Source organism: Tamandua tetradactyla, chromosome 9 (genome assembly GCF_023851605.1).
Source record: "Tamandua tetradactyla isolate mTamTet1 chromosome 9, mTamTet1.pri, whole genome shotgun sequence".
Taxonomy (NCBI): domain Eukaryota; kingdom Metazoa; phylum Chordata; class Mammalia; order Pilosa; family Myrmecophagidae; genus Tamandua; species Tamandua tetradactyla.
In genome coordinates, this window is record NC_135335.1 from 39,483,547 (window position 1) to 39,499,090 (window position 15,544).

A 15,544-nucleotide genomic window follows, 5' to 3' on the forward strand; every position below is an offset into this window, starting at 1 on the left:
CTGGGGCAGAGAGGAGAGAGAGGGGAGATGGTGCAGTCAATCATATGCCTGACAGGGGAGGGCCTGGAGGGGACAGGGGAGACACTAGTGGCCCTAGGCCAAGGTCACAAGATTTTACTGGTAGAGCATCTATAAAGTCAACCACTTTCTCCAAAACTGCAAAAAAATAAAGCTGGAGAGGTAGTGACAGAGAGAAGAGCAGACTGTAAGGCAGGCTAAGCTGTGAGGACAGCATTTCATGTAGAGACTTACGGCAGCAAGAGAGAAAGAGCAAGGCATGGAGGCAAAAGGTAAGCCACCAACCAAACCCTGTGACACGGTATGTCTGCCCTGGTGGCTGACACTGCAAGTGGGATATCAATGGTATCAAAAGGAAGGGCACCAAGGCTGGATGCCCTGGGTGCCAGGGTCTCCGGGCACTCCTGGTATGCAGATTTGCAGAGTGGACAATGTAGCACTTAGGGGCCACTGTGGTCCTATTGGAGAGGTGGGAGAAGCATCTTGGAGACTGTGGATGGTGGTGATCTAGGCTGAAGAGTGAGGTGCTGGAGGCCCAGAGACACCCCCCCCCCCCTTCCTTGCAGCTGCCTGTCCAGAAGCCATAGTTTGTATTCACAGGCATCAACCCAGCACACTCATTATGCCCAGAGGGAAGAGACAACTCAAAAGGCAACCTGACAGCTTTATCAGGCCTTTTTTGGTAGAGGATTGGGGGTAGGGAGAGGAGGAAAAGGATCCTGTTGGGAATCTGCTTCCTGCCATGGCCAAGCCCTCCTCCCCTGTCTTCTCCGTCTCTGAGCAGCAGCCCAGTGGTGCGGGGAGGAGGGGATGATGCAAGGCTCTTCTACTGGCTACCTCAAGTCCCTGTCCTCAGAGGCACACCATCTTTGATGCTGACCTTTTATCCTTTGGTTCAACAACGGCAGAAAGTGCTTTCATAGGGGCACGAAAACAGGGCAGAAGCATGAATAGTGGAGGGGGTGGGGGACAGAGAAAAACACTCACTAATCTTAGCTCGCCAAGCTGCGGGGTCAAGGACACCTCTTCTGAGGCAACAGTCTAATGGGCCACGGGCCAATGTTATCCTCACAGCTGCCACCTGAGTGCGACGCTGGCAGACACTGCACGCGTCATCTCTGGCAATCCTGGACCATCTCATCTTCGAGATGAGGAAACTCAACCCAGATAGGTTAAAAGACTTGCCCAAGGTCCCACAACTAATAATTTTCAAATCTGACTGGCCCCAGTGCTGAAGATTCGTCCTGAAACAAAACCAACTCACCTCAAGACCCTGGAAGACAGACAGCTTTCTATGTTTAAGCTGCCATGAATTGGAAATCTGCGACAGGCCGGCCACAGTCAACATTTCTGCTACACTCTAGAAGGCGGACAACTACCGCATCTGGGAGAACAGGACATTCTTTATCGCCTGGTAGAAGCCTCAGGACCAATAAAGCAGGACTTCCTTGTTTCTAGACAGAGAGGCTCAGTAGGGCTAAGGCGGTATATCAGTCAAAGAGACAGCTTTCCCAGAAGCGAGTGCACCATATGCCACACATTGGGAGCCTGCCCTGACTCCTTCCAGGTCACAATGGAACTTCAGTCAGCTCAGTCCCTCTCTGAGGTAGAGCCTGGCTCTACAGATCTTGTCTACTATTCAAACTTTAGGGCAGTTTCTTTTCTAATTTTAGCAGTTTGTGGAAACAGAAGGGATGCTGACCCAAGAAGGCAGGGCAGGCTGAGGAGCTCCTGGGACCTTGAACACAGGGCAGTTTCTTATGTCCAGCTCTATGTCCCCAGGCCTATCAAAAAATCACACTGCCAAGGGGAAAACAACAAATCGAAGGTGGTTATAGACAGGTGCCCTCAAGGATTCCTGGTCCCCTAGGCTAGTCAGTTTCTTTGACTTCCCCCAGTATCTCAGCAGGCAGCACAAAAGCAGCAGGTACTCGATCCCAGGGGAAAGACATTCGTTTTCCAGTGACTGGCCATCTTTTGTAGACCCCTGAGTTTTTCAAGACTGAGCACAAGGGCTCCAGACAAATCCTCCTACTTGAGACTTTTGTCAAAGAAAGGGTTGCAAAGCACAGCTCCATTCAGGTCCTGGGTTTGGGAGCAGAGGCTGTTACAAATGCCAGTCTGGATTAGGTGGCTCAAGAGAGACCTACCTAAAGGTAAAGGAAACAGACACCTGAGGGTAGGACCTGTAGCTGCAGTTCACTTAGAAGGAAGAAATCCTCACATGCCTTCTAGAGTACACAGGCCACGGACTCAGCCAGCTTCAAAAGATCTCAGACTCTTCTTCCCTGTGCTCACTCACTAAAGTGCAAACAAGAACAGCAAAAGAGAGATCTCAGTTCCTCCTACCAGTCCTCAAACTGGAGAACCGGCCTGGTCTCAGACCAGACTGTAGAGCTGACTGCTTTCAGAGACGATGATCTCTCTAAACCTCTGGGATTTCACAGGGCTCAGACATTTGCCCAGGAGGGTAGCTACTCAGCAAAAATCCACATCCTTCGATGGACACAGTCCAGGACCCTCTTCACAGCCCTGAGAGAGCAGACACTCTAACCATCAACCCTACCTTCCTGCCGGATGCCCTGTCACAGGCCAACTCTATGAGCAATTGTCTTTTAGATAGTTCTTCCTAGAAAAGGGTTCAAGAATAGTGATGTAAGCAGAGCCGGCCCAAGCAACACACCTGGGGTGAGGCACTGGCCTGGTCTTCTGCGCACCCTGGCACAGCCCACAGGCTGTCAGATACACGACTGCTAGGGATGGGTCCTTATTCACAGCTGGCTGACTGAGGACTGATTAGTGGGAAGGAAGCATATTTACTCTATGCTAGGTACTTCGTTCCATATCTCACTTAAACCCAAACCTATGGAGGCCATCACTGATTCCACTTTAAAGATGGAATGAAGGGCAGGCCATGGTGGCTCAGCAGGCAGAGTTTCCGCCTGCCATGCCAGAGATCCGGGTTCAATTCCTGATGCCTGCCCATGTGAAAAAAAAAGAAAAGATGGAATGGAAAAATGAGCTCAGGAAAAAGGAAGTGATTTTTTCAAGCCACACAATTAACAGTGGCAAAGTTGGAATTCAGATCCAGGTCTGACAAAAGTGCTAGTCTTTTGCTAGCCCTGAAACAGTGTGTTTTCCTTCCTGATAAGGGGTGCTAGGGAACCTCAGGGACTGGTTCAGGGATAGGCACATAACCAACTGGAGTAAGTTCAGAACTTCAAATCTATGGCTGGAAAACAGGACCCCATGTGACCCCTGGATATGAGGAAGGAAGCAGGCTCTCCTAGGAACTGCTAAAACCTATTTTACCACCAATAGGGAAACTGAGTGGAAGACAAAGCTGACATATCAAAGGAGGCAAGGAGAAAGAACCACAGAGAAATGCAGACAGAACCCTCATCAAGTCTGAAGTTCACCTTTTACCAGATTTTTCCATATGAGCCAACAGGTTACCTTTATTGTTAAACCAGTTTGAGATGGGTTTTCTATGTATCTGAATCAACAAAACGTGACATAGAAGCTTGAAAGCATATTCAACTAAGAAGGACCCTAGAATTGCTAGTCTAAGCCTCTGATTATACAGATGAGAAAATGGAAGCCCAAAGACATCAAGTGAGTCGTGTGAAGTTACACAGGAAATACTCAGCTTTGAGGGGGACCCGGGATGTCAGGTAATCACAACTACACCCCTCCCACTTCCCCACCCCCTCCTCCGCAACCCCAAGGCCTCCTTTTGTGACAAAAGATGATGGCCCCACAGCCTCTGCCCAGACAAATGCTGCCAGAAACTAGGCCTCAGGACCTGAACTCAAAGAGCAACTGATTTCAGATCCTCGGACAGGATTGCTTACCACATTTGAAAAAGAAACCCCACTCTTGCCCAGCCTGGTTTTTAAACAACTCAGAGGGATGGGGGATGGTCACAAAAAGCCAGGACCTGTGGGGTTCCTGCAGTAGCCTAAGAAGTCTACTGGGACCTCAAGGCTTCACTTCTGGGTCTTGAGTTGGAAGTGCCCTCAGACTTCTCACTACTCATTCCTGGTCTGGAGCTGTGACCTAAGTGAGAACACATCAAACACGGGATAAGAACCCATGTGTTGCAGAAAACAGTTTGGTTTCTCTGAAGGGTAAAGGCTACTCGTTAAAGACAGCCTGGAATGAAGTTCATTGCTTATAAGGAGAAGGTAGCAGGTGGTGGCAGCTGGGGGTGGGATCAGCTAACGGAGCAGAAGCGGGTTCCTATGTTGCCACTTAGCTACTCCACCAGGCTGCTGGGCATCCCTCTGTCAAGCTCATCCGCTCTTCAGGAAGCCTGGCTTCATGCTGGGCTCAGTGATAGCCCCACATCCTCCTCAGGCATGCATAATGCTGTGCTCAAAACTTCCCTACCCCTCATGGGTGTCTGACTCCAAAGCAGAGATCAAGGCCACACAGAGCAGGGGAGGCACATAGCTCAGAGTATTGGTCCTGCTCCCTCCCAGCTTCCTGGGCCCTCAGGCTCAGGTACCTCAACCTCAGTAACCATGGGACAGAAATGCAGCCCTATCAGAAGCTGCTGCAGTACAAGCTAATAATGCAAAAAAGCCACCAGTCTTCCCAGCAGGGGCTCGGGCTGGATAAGAATCACCAAATGTTCTTCTAAACCTGGCCAAAAGCTTCATTGGTTCCTTTCACAGGCAAGTGCTCCTTTAAAAGACACACACAATGGTAGCCAATAATTATATGAAAAGATGCTCAGTATCATTAGCCATCAGGGAAATGCAAATCTAAACTACAATGAGATGTCATTTCACACCCAACAGAATAGCTACATGGAAGAGGTTGGTGAGGATGTGGAGAAATAAGAAGAACACTTGTGCATTTCTAGTGAGAAGGCAGAAGGGTGCAGCTGCTGTGGAAGACAGTTTGGTGCTTCCTCAGAAAGTCAAGTAGAGAATCACCATATGTCTGGGCAACCCCACTTCTAGGCACATACTCCACACAGATACCTGCAAACCATTGTTCACAGCAGCAGTATTCACAACTGCCAAAAGGTAGAAAGAACCCAAGTGTCCATCAACACATGAATGGCTAAACAAAATGTGGTAAAGATGCACAATGGAGTATTATTCAGCCATAAAAAAATCCTGATGCAAGCTACAGAATAGATGAACCTTGAAAATATCATGCTAAGTGAAGTAAGTCAGGCATAAAAGGGCAAATATTATGATCTCATATGAAATAAGCAGAATATGCAGATTCATAAAGCCAGAAACTATAATACAGGTTACCAGGAGCTGGGTGGGGGCAGGGAATAGTTCATGTTCATCTGGTACAGAGTTTCTACCTCAGGTGATGGAAAGGTTCTTGGAATGGATGATTGCGATGGTGGAATCACTGTGAACGTAATTAACACCACTCAATCATATACTTAAAAAGGGATAAAAGGGATAAAAGGGAAAGTTTTAGATTGTAAGTTACCAAATACATACACACATACACACACAAAAAACAGAGTACTGCAGAACACAGAGTAAACCACAGTGTAAACACTGGGCTAAAGTTAATGGCATAATCATAATGTTTCACCAATTGTAACTAAAGTACTAACACTAATGCAAAATGTTAATAGGGTTTGTGTGAAAGGCAGGTTATACAGAAACTCTACTTTCTGCATTTTTTTTCTGTAAACTATAGCTGCTCTAATTAAAAAAAGGAAAAGATGCATATGGAAATGGGAAATATAAAACCCAAACATTCACATTTTGAGGAATATATCAGCTGTCACAAATAGCTTTACTAAAGAATTTCTTTTTCACAGTTCCCCCTACTGCATTTTAAAGCCGATTGGCTATTGTTACCTAAGAGATACAGGAAAGCTAATGATAGGATCCCTCAGGCACTTTAAGATTAAAGAGACCAAATTAATTTTAATGTTGATGGAAATATAATTAGAATGCTCCAAATCTGAATAATCTAGTCTTTCAATACCTATGGCAAATTGGCATCCAATCCAGAAGGACCGTATTGTGTGGCCAACCCAGGCAGGCTCTAAGGGGGGCACTCCCAGAATAGACCGTGAGAAGGATCAAACACATCCCAGCAGCCCACCTGAAGCCTCTCAAAGGCCTTGTGCTCTCTTTACTTTGGTGCAGCTCTCTGATTTCTGCAGGCCTTAGCACACAGAGATGGGAGGGAGGACATCCCCAACCCTACTCAGCCCCCCAGAGGGAGGATTCTTGGTGGCCAGCCAGGACTGGCCTGAAGAGTGGGCCACCGGTCCAATTAGAGAAAGTCAGGTGAGACTGAGAGAGGGGATACGGGAGGCCTCTCTTCTCCCCACCCTCCCAAACCATCACCAGATCAGACCACAGAATTCTTTGGCAGGAAGAAGAAAGGGATGATGAAAAGCTGGGGTGTGGGAAAGGGTGGTAGGTGCTGCCTCAGCTGGGAGGTCCCAGCAGTTTGGGCAGTTAAGACAGGGGCAGGACCCGGAAATGAGAGGATTCTTGGTTTCCTCCCCAGCTGCCACGCCCAGTTCGCCGGCAGAAAAGGAGACAGGGAGGATGAGCAGGTGCTCCAGCCCAGAAAAGCGAGGGGCATGCAGGGCCACAGCAGCTTCAGCTCCATGTAGATGGTGTGAAGGAGCATAGGCCACTGGGGCTTGTCTGCCAGGCACCACCCCTCTGGCTCAGCCCTGTCCAAACCTCCTGGGGGGGGGCAGAGGGCTCACAGTCTCCACAAAACCAACTCACTACAGCCTTGAGTGTTCTGAATGAAAGGCACGAGAACACACAGAGCCACCAATGGACAGGGCAACCCACAGTTCCTATCTTCCTTGTAGCTTATTTGCTCTGCCCAAGTGGGGAGGGTCCTTTTTTGCATCTTCCTCCATTGTCTGCTTGTGTGACAGCATACTACAGAGAAAAACCAAAGAGGACAATGTGGCAGGAGAGTTCCAGAAGTTTAAGAAAGTCTTTCCTCAGGGAAGAAACTGAGTTCCAAAGTCACATGGCCATTATGTGGCAGAGCTGGGCTCAAATCTGGGATGGACTCCAGAGCTCATGCTCTTTCTGCTCAATGTCTCTCCCCTGGGGCTTGACTCAAGGCTGTTACAGCCCACATTCCATGTTCAATACAGAGTTAGACAACAAACTTAGAAAGCAGGAAGAAGAATCCACAGGATTCTTTCCCTTGTGGCACAAAGCAGAAATAGTAGTATGGAGTCAGCTAGAAGATGTGTTCCCCAGGTGCTGCCCCATCCCTCAACCCTAGCCTCTGGTTCAGTGCTCAGCTTTTAATCAAATCCAGGGAAAATCCTTCCTGCAACACAGCCCCACCTCGCCTCTGGCACACCCAACCTGCCTGAGCAGCTTCCTTTCCGAGTGTGGAGGCTCCCCCGGTGTGCCCCAGTCACACACATCTCGCCAGCTCCCTAGTAGTTAATTTCTGTCCTCACTGCCATTATCAACCCAGACACGGAAAGTGGGAGTCAGAAGGGACTCAGACCATCTAGATCCATCCTCTTCTGTCAGAATGTGAGGTCTACAGCGGACTGGGACACGCACAAGGAGACAGGCAGACAAACGACCTGCCCATCACATCATACCAAAAAATGATGCCCAAGTGTCAGGGCTCCAGGAAACAAATATCTTAAACTACTCTACAAACTAACCTTGCTTTGTGCAGAAACACTAGCCCATCCTCCAAATACCATCCTGTAAACAAGCTTGTCGACCTCCTCTGGCCTCCTGGGCACCATCAAGGAACCCCAGCCCAAGACACCACAGAGGCAGCTCAAGCATGGGAACCACCCCCTCCAGCCTTGTGAGAAGGGAGGATTGGCTGCCTCCACCAGCAGGGGCTTTGGAGCTCCTCACCTGGGTTTGGGGACCTCTAAAGGACTGCTACCCATCCTGAAAAAGTTGTCAGAATGGTTTGAGGAGGAGGAGCTGGAAGACTTGGCTTCCCCCAGCCCCTGGTGGCAAGGCAGGCGGTCCTCCAAAGGCTGTGGCCGGTTCCAGAGCACACTCTGTGGAGAGGATGAGTGACTCTTCCTCCTGTGGTAGAAGGAGTAGGGCTGTCAGGCCGAGGAACCATCTAGGCAAGGCCTCTGCCCGCCCCTGAGGATTCTCAGGGCCCAGCCTCTGTCCTGGGAGAAAACGCCAAATGGAACTGGGCGTAAGCTTGGCACTGCCTGCTCCCCCAGGCTTGGGGTCACAGACAACAAGGACGGGGTATTCGCTGTGGGGTGTGACAGCCGAACAACACTGGTGCGCTGGCTTGAGTCCATGTCAAAAAAGGGACTCTTAGCTAACCACTCAGGAACTCCTCCAACCTCCAAATGTTATACAAAATCCTGAGCCGTCTGTCCAAGGAGAATGCGCCTAGCTTTCATCAGCTTCTCAAAGGTGATTCTCAAACAAGTTTCCAACTCCCAATCGTCATTCTACCCTCCTCTTTGGTTTTCTCCTGTCTTTTCTCTAAAATGGCCTCCCACCTCCCAGGGAAATGAGACAAGGGGTTACCTAGAGAGTTCCCCTGCCCTACCCTGCCTGTCCTGCCTTCATACCGCAAGGGGCACTGGCCCTTTATGCTCCTGGTCCAGTAGCATCCTTCTCCAACAAGGTGGCTGGCCTCTGAGGCCCAGGACAGATGGTAGGGGCACGAGCTGTGCTGTCTGGTCTACTACAGGAGGCCCCCTTTGTTGCTGGAACCCCTGCCTGGCTCCCTGGAGCTGGTGGCTCTCGACCACAGCTGTGAGCAAGTTTGGTTCCAGTCAGGCCCCTCACCAAGTTGCCTGTGTTGGTGCTCCTGCTGGGACCAGCTCCACGGCCTCATAGGTGAAGCTCCCAGCCGCTCCTGGGGAGCTCTCCATGACCAGGGAGAAGTCACTGCCAAGGCTGGTGGTGCTGCCGCGGTCCCTCCGTCCTGAAAGAGGCCAGTGCCATCCATCAGCACATTATCTTCACCCACTCCTGGTTCCCCACCGCTTCCACACCATACAGCTGGAAAGAGGAACTTCTAGAATCAACAGTTCCTGCATGGTCTATACTCAAAGATGTGCAGAGGAAAGGAAGCCTGCTGGGATCCAGGACTCACTCAGCATGCATATATCTTCCAGTGTGAAGCCCGCATCCCGGGCTGGCAAACTCTTCCTCCTGTAGAGACACCCACAGAGCAGTAAACTACAGATCTGGCTGGTGTCTCCCTATAGTTGACCCCCTCGGCCCCCTCCCAAGAAAGAAGCTCCAAGCTGCTGACAGCACATGAAAAGACTGCAACAAAATGCCAGGCCCACTTCTGGGGTCCACCCTGCCTGATGACGATTATCATGTAGGTACACATTTCTGAGGCTACAAGGTAAGCTCCCCACCATCTGCTTAGCCCCTGACAGTTCAAGTCTGGCCCAGAAACTAAGAACTTGGGTCAGGAAGACAAGGGGACTCAGAAAGGACATCAACTCCTGGAGGTGTCCTAAGGTAATGGTCAGCCAAGACTCTTACATTTCCCTAAGTGGAAGCAGATTTCTGTTCCACTGTGGAGGGCCATGGGAGTAGGGGAAAGGGTACTGGTAGGCATGTCTGCCGCAGCAGTCCAGGGAGGGCGGCAATCAGCTGCCTGTATGGGGCAAGGAATCTTGGGAAGTGGCAGAGAATCTGATGAGTTGGAGGTCTTCCCATCCTTGGGCTGGATTTTCCCTGCAGTGACACACCCCAATCTCAGAGTCACCTGAGACCACTCCTCCATCTCCCAGCCTGTCACTGTGGCTCCAGGCTGTCCTCAATACTCTGCCTCACCTGTAGTGACCTCACCAGGGCCATTACCCTATCATGGACTCAGGGAGAAGGCTGTCACCTGCCAACTGGGCAGTGAATTAGGGCAAAGCAGGTAGAAGGTGGCCAGGTCCTGTCTGCTACTGCAACAACCCTCCCAGGGCACTGTAGCACCAAAAGGAGAGCAGCAGGGCTCTCTTACCTCTGTATCTTCAGAGCAGAGAACTCCTCGGAGGTGATATGCTTCAAAAAATTGAAGCAGAAGAAGAAAATCTGAAAGAGAATAAACCGAAGCCCACAATGAACAGATGGCCTTCTCCCGGGAGAAGGATCACAGGCACAAATCCCAGAAGAGGACAACAGGCCAGTGTGGTCACTCGCCCTGCAGGACGGCAGCTCTACCCCCAGGCTGAAAACTCTGGTCTATAAATGATGTGGGTCATGGAGTGGGCTCAGCAGGACCTGGAAGATGCAGCCAACTGGGGCGAGGAAGGATGGGATGGCATTTCCTTCCTGAGGATACAAGAGGTTAAATCACCAGTACTACAAACTAACTGCAAATTCTACATATATGTTTCCCTGCTGTTGAAAAGGATAAAGGGAACAATAGCTTATTTTCCCAACCCTTCTAAGAACCCCAGAGAGAGGCTGACAGGGAAAGACAGCTATAAGGGAGAGACAACTGGGGGCTGGGGTGGGCAGGGAGATTAACGGACACAGCAGGAACACAATAGAAGGGGAGGGATCAAATGTCCAGAAATTGTGGACAAGGACTGGGAGGAGGGGCAAAACTGTCACGCCCAGGGCCCATAGCGCGCCAGAGCTGAGGGTGGGTCTGAAGACTGAAGCAGGTACAAGCAGAAGAAAGTTCCTGAGCTCTAGGGGCACTCCCACCTGTGGGGGCAAGTTGTTCTCCCGGCCAGCCTGCCCCCAAGCCCATGGCTCTCCAGCTTCGAGCTGGACCTCACTTCTTCAAGTGATTCCTCACTTCCACAAGACCTCACTTCTTCAAGTGATTCTGACATGGGTGGTCCAGATACCCCTCACTCAGAAATACCCACCTAGTACGCCCCAGGGCCCCAAAAGACCTTCTTTTAAAAAAAAAAAGAGTAAATAAAAGGGTGCGCAGGTACATATGAAAATGTGGTGTGACATAAACTTACACAGATGTCCTCACTGTAGACTTTAGTCTTTCGTGTGCTAACGTGCTCTGCAAACCTCAAAGGTGGAAGGGACAGAGCAAGCACTGTTTCTCTACTATGGCACCTAGTTTTCTGTTAATTTTTTAAAAGCAGTATCTGAGAGTCTGAGAAAAGAGAAAGACCCCATACCCTGAATACTAATCCTCCCAACTAAGGAGACCTTCTTGCTTAGGCTAACAGATGTCAAGGGCTAAACTCAGCTCGAGCTCAGCTGAGCTCCACACCCCTGCAGGTGGATTCCGGCCGGCTCTGGGGGAGGAAGCTTTTGTGGAGGGCAGGGCATCCTGGAGCACTAGCAGCCCTCCAAGGGAGAGCCCACAAAGGGGCTTTAGGCACTGCCTGCAATGCCAAAGGAGCCACCTCTGACAGTCCATGGAGGCCTCTGAGGAGCAGGCTTCTGAGCTCTGCAGCGCTGGCAGATGTGATAAGTGCCCCAGAGAAGAGATTGAAAAGGGTAAGGAGCCGCTGAGAAGCAGGAATAAGAGGAGGCAGCGCTAGATAAGACGCCCAGGGGAAAAGCAATCTCAGAAGAGCTGGATGAAAATGAGGCTGGAGGAAAATAAGGGGGTGGTGGGTAGAAGAGAAGCACTGCTATGGAAAGCCTCCTCGCTGGGTACTTGAATGCATTCTTTTTTTTTTTTTTTTTTTAATTTTTATTGAGAAATCTTAACACACATACACAATCCAATCTTGTTATACAATCAATGGCTCAGAATACCATCACATAGTTGTGCATTCATCACCAAAATTGTTTTTAGAACATTTGCATCATTCCAGAAAAAGAAATAAAAAGAAAAATAGAAAGAACTCATACATCCCTTACCCTTCCCTATCATTGACCACAAGTATTTCAATCTACCCAATTTTTTTACCCCTTTTACCCCCCATTATTTATTTAATTTTCATCCTTTTTTTTAAAGCTTTCTCTTTAACTATTTTTATTTTTAGTGTAAAAAATAACACACACATATAAATATCTTTTTCCTTTTTTAACTCATCTGTCCATACCCTGGATAAAAGGAGTATCAGAAACAAAGTTTTCACAATCACATTATAAAAGCTATATAGTTATACTGTTGTCTTCAAGAAACAAGGCTACTGGAACACAGTTCAAAAGTTTCAGGTACTTCCCTCTAGCCACTCCAACACACCATAAACTTAAAAGGGATCGCTATATAATGTGTAAGAATAACCTCCAGGATAACCTAGCAACTGTGTCTGAAATATCTCAGCCACTGAAACTTTATTTTGTCTCCTTTCTTTATTCTCCCTTTTGGTGAAGAAGGCTTTCTCAATCCCCTGATGGCAAGGTCCTGGTGAATTCTAGGAGTTCTACTCCACATTGCCAGGGAGATTTACACTCCTGGGAGTCATGCGCCACATGCGGGGGGAGGGCAGTGAGTTCACCTGCCAAGCTGGCTTACAGAAGAGAGGCCATATCTGAGCAACAAAAGAGGCTCTCTAGGGGTGATTCTTAGGCATAATTACCAGTGGGCTTAGCTTCTCCTTTGTGGGAATAAACTTCACAGGGCCAAGTCCCATGATTGAGGGCTCAGCCTATTGAAGTGGTTGCTCACTGCTTGTGAGAATATCAGGAATTTCCCAGGTGGGGAAGTTTAATATTTCTTCCTATCCCCAAGTCCCCCAAAGGGACTTTGCAAAAACTTTTTTATTCTCTGCCCAAATCACTCCAGGATATACCAGGGCATCACACTAATCTGTACAAACCAATAAGATCTCATGCCCTATTCAAAATTCCATGTAATTATAGTGCTCAAATAAACTGACCATACAAGTTAAATTAGATAATGTGCTATCCAAAATTGAATGCATTCTTTTACTGAGCCAGCACAAGGAATCAGAGGTTTGGCAAGAAGTAGGACTAGGAAAACTCAAACCCAGGGTTGACTCCATGGCTGTGAGGGGGAAAACAGGCTGGAAAACAAGTTCATTCAAGTAAAAGGGATGAGGCATGAAGAGCAGCGAGGAACAGGAAGATGATACTGACCACATCTGAAGAGCAAGGAGGAAGAGAGTCCAAAGGTGGGAGACCCTGGAGCTGACCAGCAGTGTTGGGTCAGGCCCACAGTCACAGAGGAGTGTGGCCGCACACTGCTTGCATGAAGAACTCGAAGGTTTTAAAGTTTTATAATGGGGGAAGAGAGGTGGAAGACATGTGCTACAGAGGTAAGGACAGGGGATACAGAAAAAGGACCTGTAAATTGGTTCAAGTTTAGTGCAGAAAACAAGGCCACCCTTAAGAAGGATGGCAGTCAAAGGAAAAGGCAAGAACTGATATACAGAGGCCCCAGGCAGCTGTGCAACTCCCCACATAGGCGTATGGACAAGTATCCTTCCCATATGGTAGAGGGAAGGGCGGAGGCTCCAGGTTCCCTGAGCTTTTCCCACCATGACATCCAGGAAGGCAAGGGAACCAGCATGGACAAAGCATGTTTGTCCTTCCTGACAGCAGTGGAGTCTGAGGCTCATGGAACCCTGAGCCGTGTTCACACACCACGGGCAGCACTTACCTCCTCTCCTTTGCTGAGCCGATCTACCAACATGTGTCTGAAAAAAGGGAGAAGTTGGAATGAGGAGCACCGAGACAAGAGGATCAAAACGAACACTTGAGCCCTGGGGGTGGGGGTGAGGGGTGGGTGGGTATCAGCTTCTCCAGCCCTGCTAAGGAGGTAGGCTGGTCCTCACCTCTGAAGCCAGGTCATGTAGCCACCATGCCACTCACATAGAAACCCACTCCCCAGGCTTCAGCTCTCTTCCCCTGCACCCCCCACCTCAAAACCTGACCTGCCTCTCAAGCTTACCCAAAAAGGAACCAGTCGTAAGCCACAGTCAGGTAGAGGATCTCGGCAGGTTGCAGGGCCATGTGCACCAGCCCATCCTGCAGTGGAACAGGAAAGATGAGATCAGAAGGCTCCTTTCTGCAATAGCACAAACAAGGATAGCCCCCTGCCTCCTCCCCTCCTCAGCCACGAGCCAGTGACAACCCAGGGCCCTGGGAGAAACAGGAGTGGTGACAAACCACCTCAGGGATAGGTTTAAACCAAACATCTACTCTGAGCTTTTGGGATCCATGGCTCCAAGTCTTCTCTACTTTCTGGAGGCAACCTAACACTCCCAGGGCTAGATCTCGGCAGGGGCCCCTGAATGCTGACCCATGCCCCAGCCCATGCATACTCACAGCCCACAAGGAAAGGCGCAGGAGCGAGATGAAGAGGGGAGTCCGATCCCAGCCTGAGATACAGTGGACCAGCAGTCCGCTGTCGTCTGCTCGGGAGCCACAGAATGGGAGGCCCAGGAGAGAACCAGAGTGGACTGATAAGAAGGCGCGTTTCACCACCCGGCCCTGCATGAGGGGGCTAGCCTAGCACCCGAGTCTCTCTCTCTTCCCCAAGATCCTTCTCCAACCCAGTACAGAAAGGGGTGAAAGGTGGGCATCTGTCCTGTCTATAGCATCCCCTCTTTTTTCTTCTGGGGAAGGAGTCCAGCCTGGACTAGCCACTCTGTCCAAACTATTTAGGCAGGGCTGACCTGCATTTCCCAGCCCAGTGTTTCCCCAGGGGACACTACAGATATTTGGGATTTTTCAATTCTTCACTAAACAGGGTATTTAGTGTCCCCAGCCCCCACCAATCAAATACTAGCAGTCCTCCCACAGTTCCAGCAACATCCAACTCAAGACACATATTTCCAAAAGCCCCCTTAAGGAGCAGTACAGGTAGAGAATGACTGGCTTGCTCCAAGGGTAGGCACTGACTTGTCTTTGCAATCATGGCCACAGTGACTGGTTCAAGGATGGACACTTCCCACACCGGGCCCATGAGCACGAGCTCTGGTACTTGTATTGGGATAGGGGTCCTTTCTTTCTTCTCAGGAAACTCCATTGGTAGGAAATAAGCATGGAATGGCTGCCAGCCATGAAGCCAACAAAAACTAGTGGGCCTGACAAACAGGGAAAGGTTCTTTATGATCTTCTCTAAGTACTTCAATGGCTCCATTACATTTGTCCAAGCAAATGCAACTCCAAATATGTTCTGATTGACAGCAATGAGTTGGAGCCAGCCTGCCCTGGGACAAAGAATGGGACACAGGCTCAATCCAACAGGAAGAGCAAACTGCTCTGGGTGTCCTCCAGAGAACAGGCTCTCTTACGGCTTTGGTCTGTGCCTGCTGAGGGAAGCCAGGGCTGGTTCTCTTGATCTCAAGCCTCATCTTTCTGAGTTAAAGATCCATCCTGGCACCCACACAATGCTCAAGGTTCAGAGGTCATACGATTTAGTACAGAAACACCCTGTGGGTAATTTAGATGATAACAAGTTCTTAATTTGCATCATATGGTTTTGAGGAAAGGGAAGAAAGCTGCCAATGGTTAAATTCACCCACCTGCACAATTTAAAAAAAATATATTTTTATTAAGAAATCTTCACACACATATATTCCATACACGGTGTACAATCATTGGCTTGTAGTATCATCACATATCTGTGTATTCATCACCATGATAATTTTTTAGAACATTTGTATCACTCCAGAAAAAATTTAAAAAAA

General features: G+C 49.2%; 1 protein-coding gene across 5 annotated transcripts in view; it reads right to left on the reverse strand.

Moving 5' to 3' along the window:
- MTMR14 (myotubularin related protein 14) overlaps nt 1-15,544 on the reverse strand; it is a 47,573-nt gene that overhangs the window by 4,579 nt on the left and 27,450 nt on the right. For 3 of the 5 annotated variants that reach the window (XM_077116646.1, XM_077116645.1, XM_077116647.1), the window contains exons 11-17: nt 14,178-14,263; nt 13,801-13,877; nt 13,510-13,546; nt 9,979-10,049; nt 9,103-9,161; nt 8,793-8,931; nt 7,881-8,060 (exon numbers count right to left, since the gene is read on the reverse strand). In XM_077116646.1, the coding sequence (XP_076972761.1) occupies nt 7,881-8,060; nt 8,793-8,931; nt 9,103-9,161; nt 9,979-10,049; nt 13,510-13,546; nt 13,801-13,877; nt 14,178-14,263 (649 nt within the window). Of the gene's footprint in view, nt 1-7; nt 4,078-7,880; nt 8,061-8,792; nt 8,932-9,102; nt 9,162-9,978; nt 10,050-13,509; nt 13,547-13,800; nt 13,878-14,177; nt 14,264-15,544 lie in introns of those variants that run through there. The other 2 variants (XM_077116648.1, XM_077116649.1) reach the window with 2 other exon arrangements.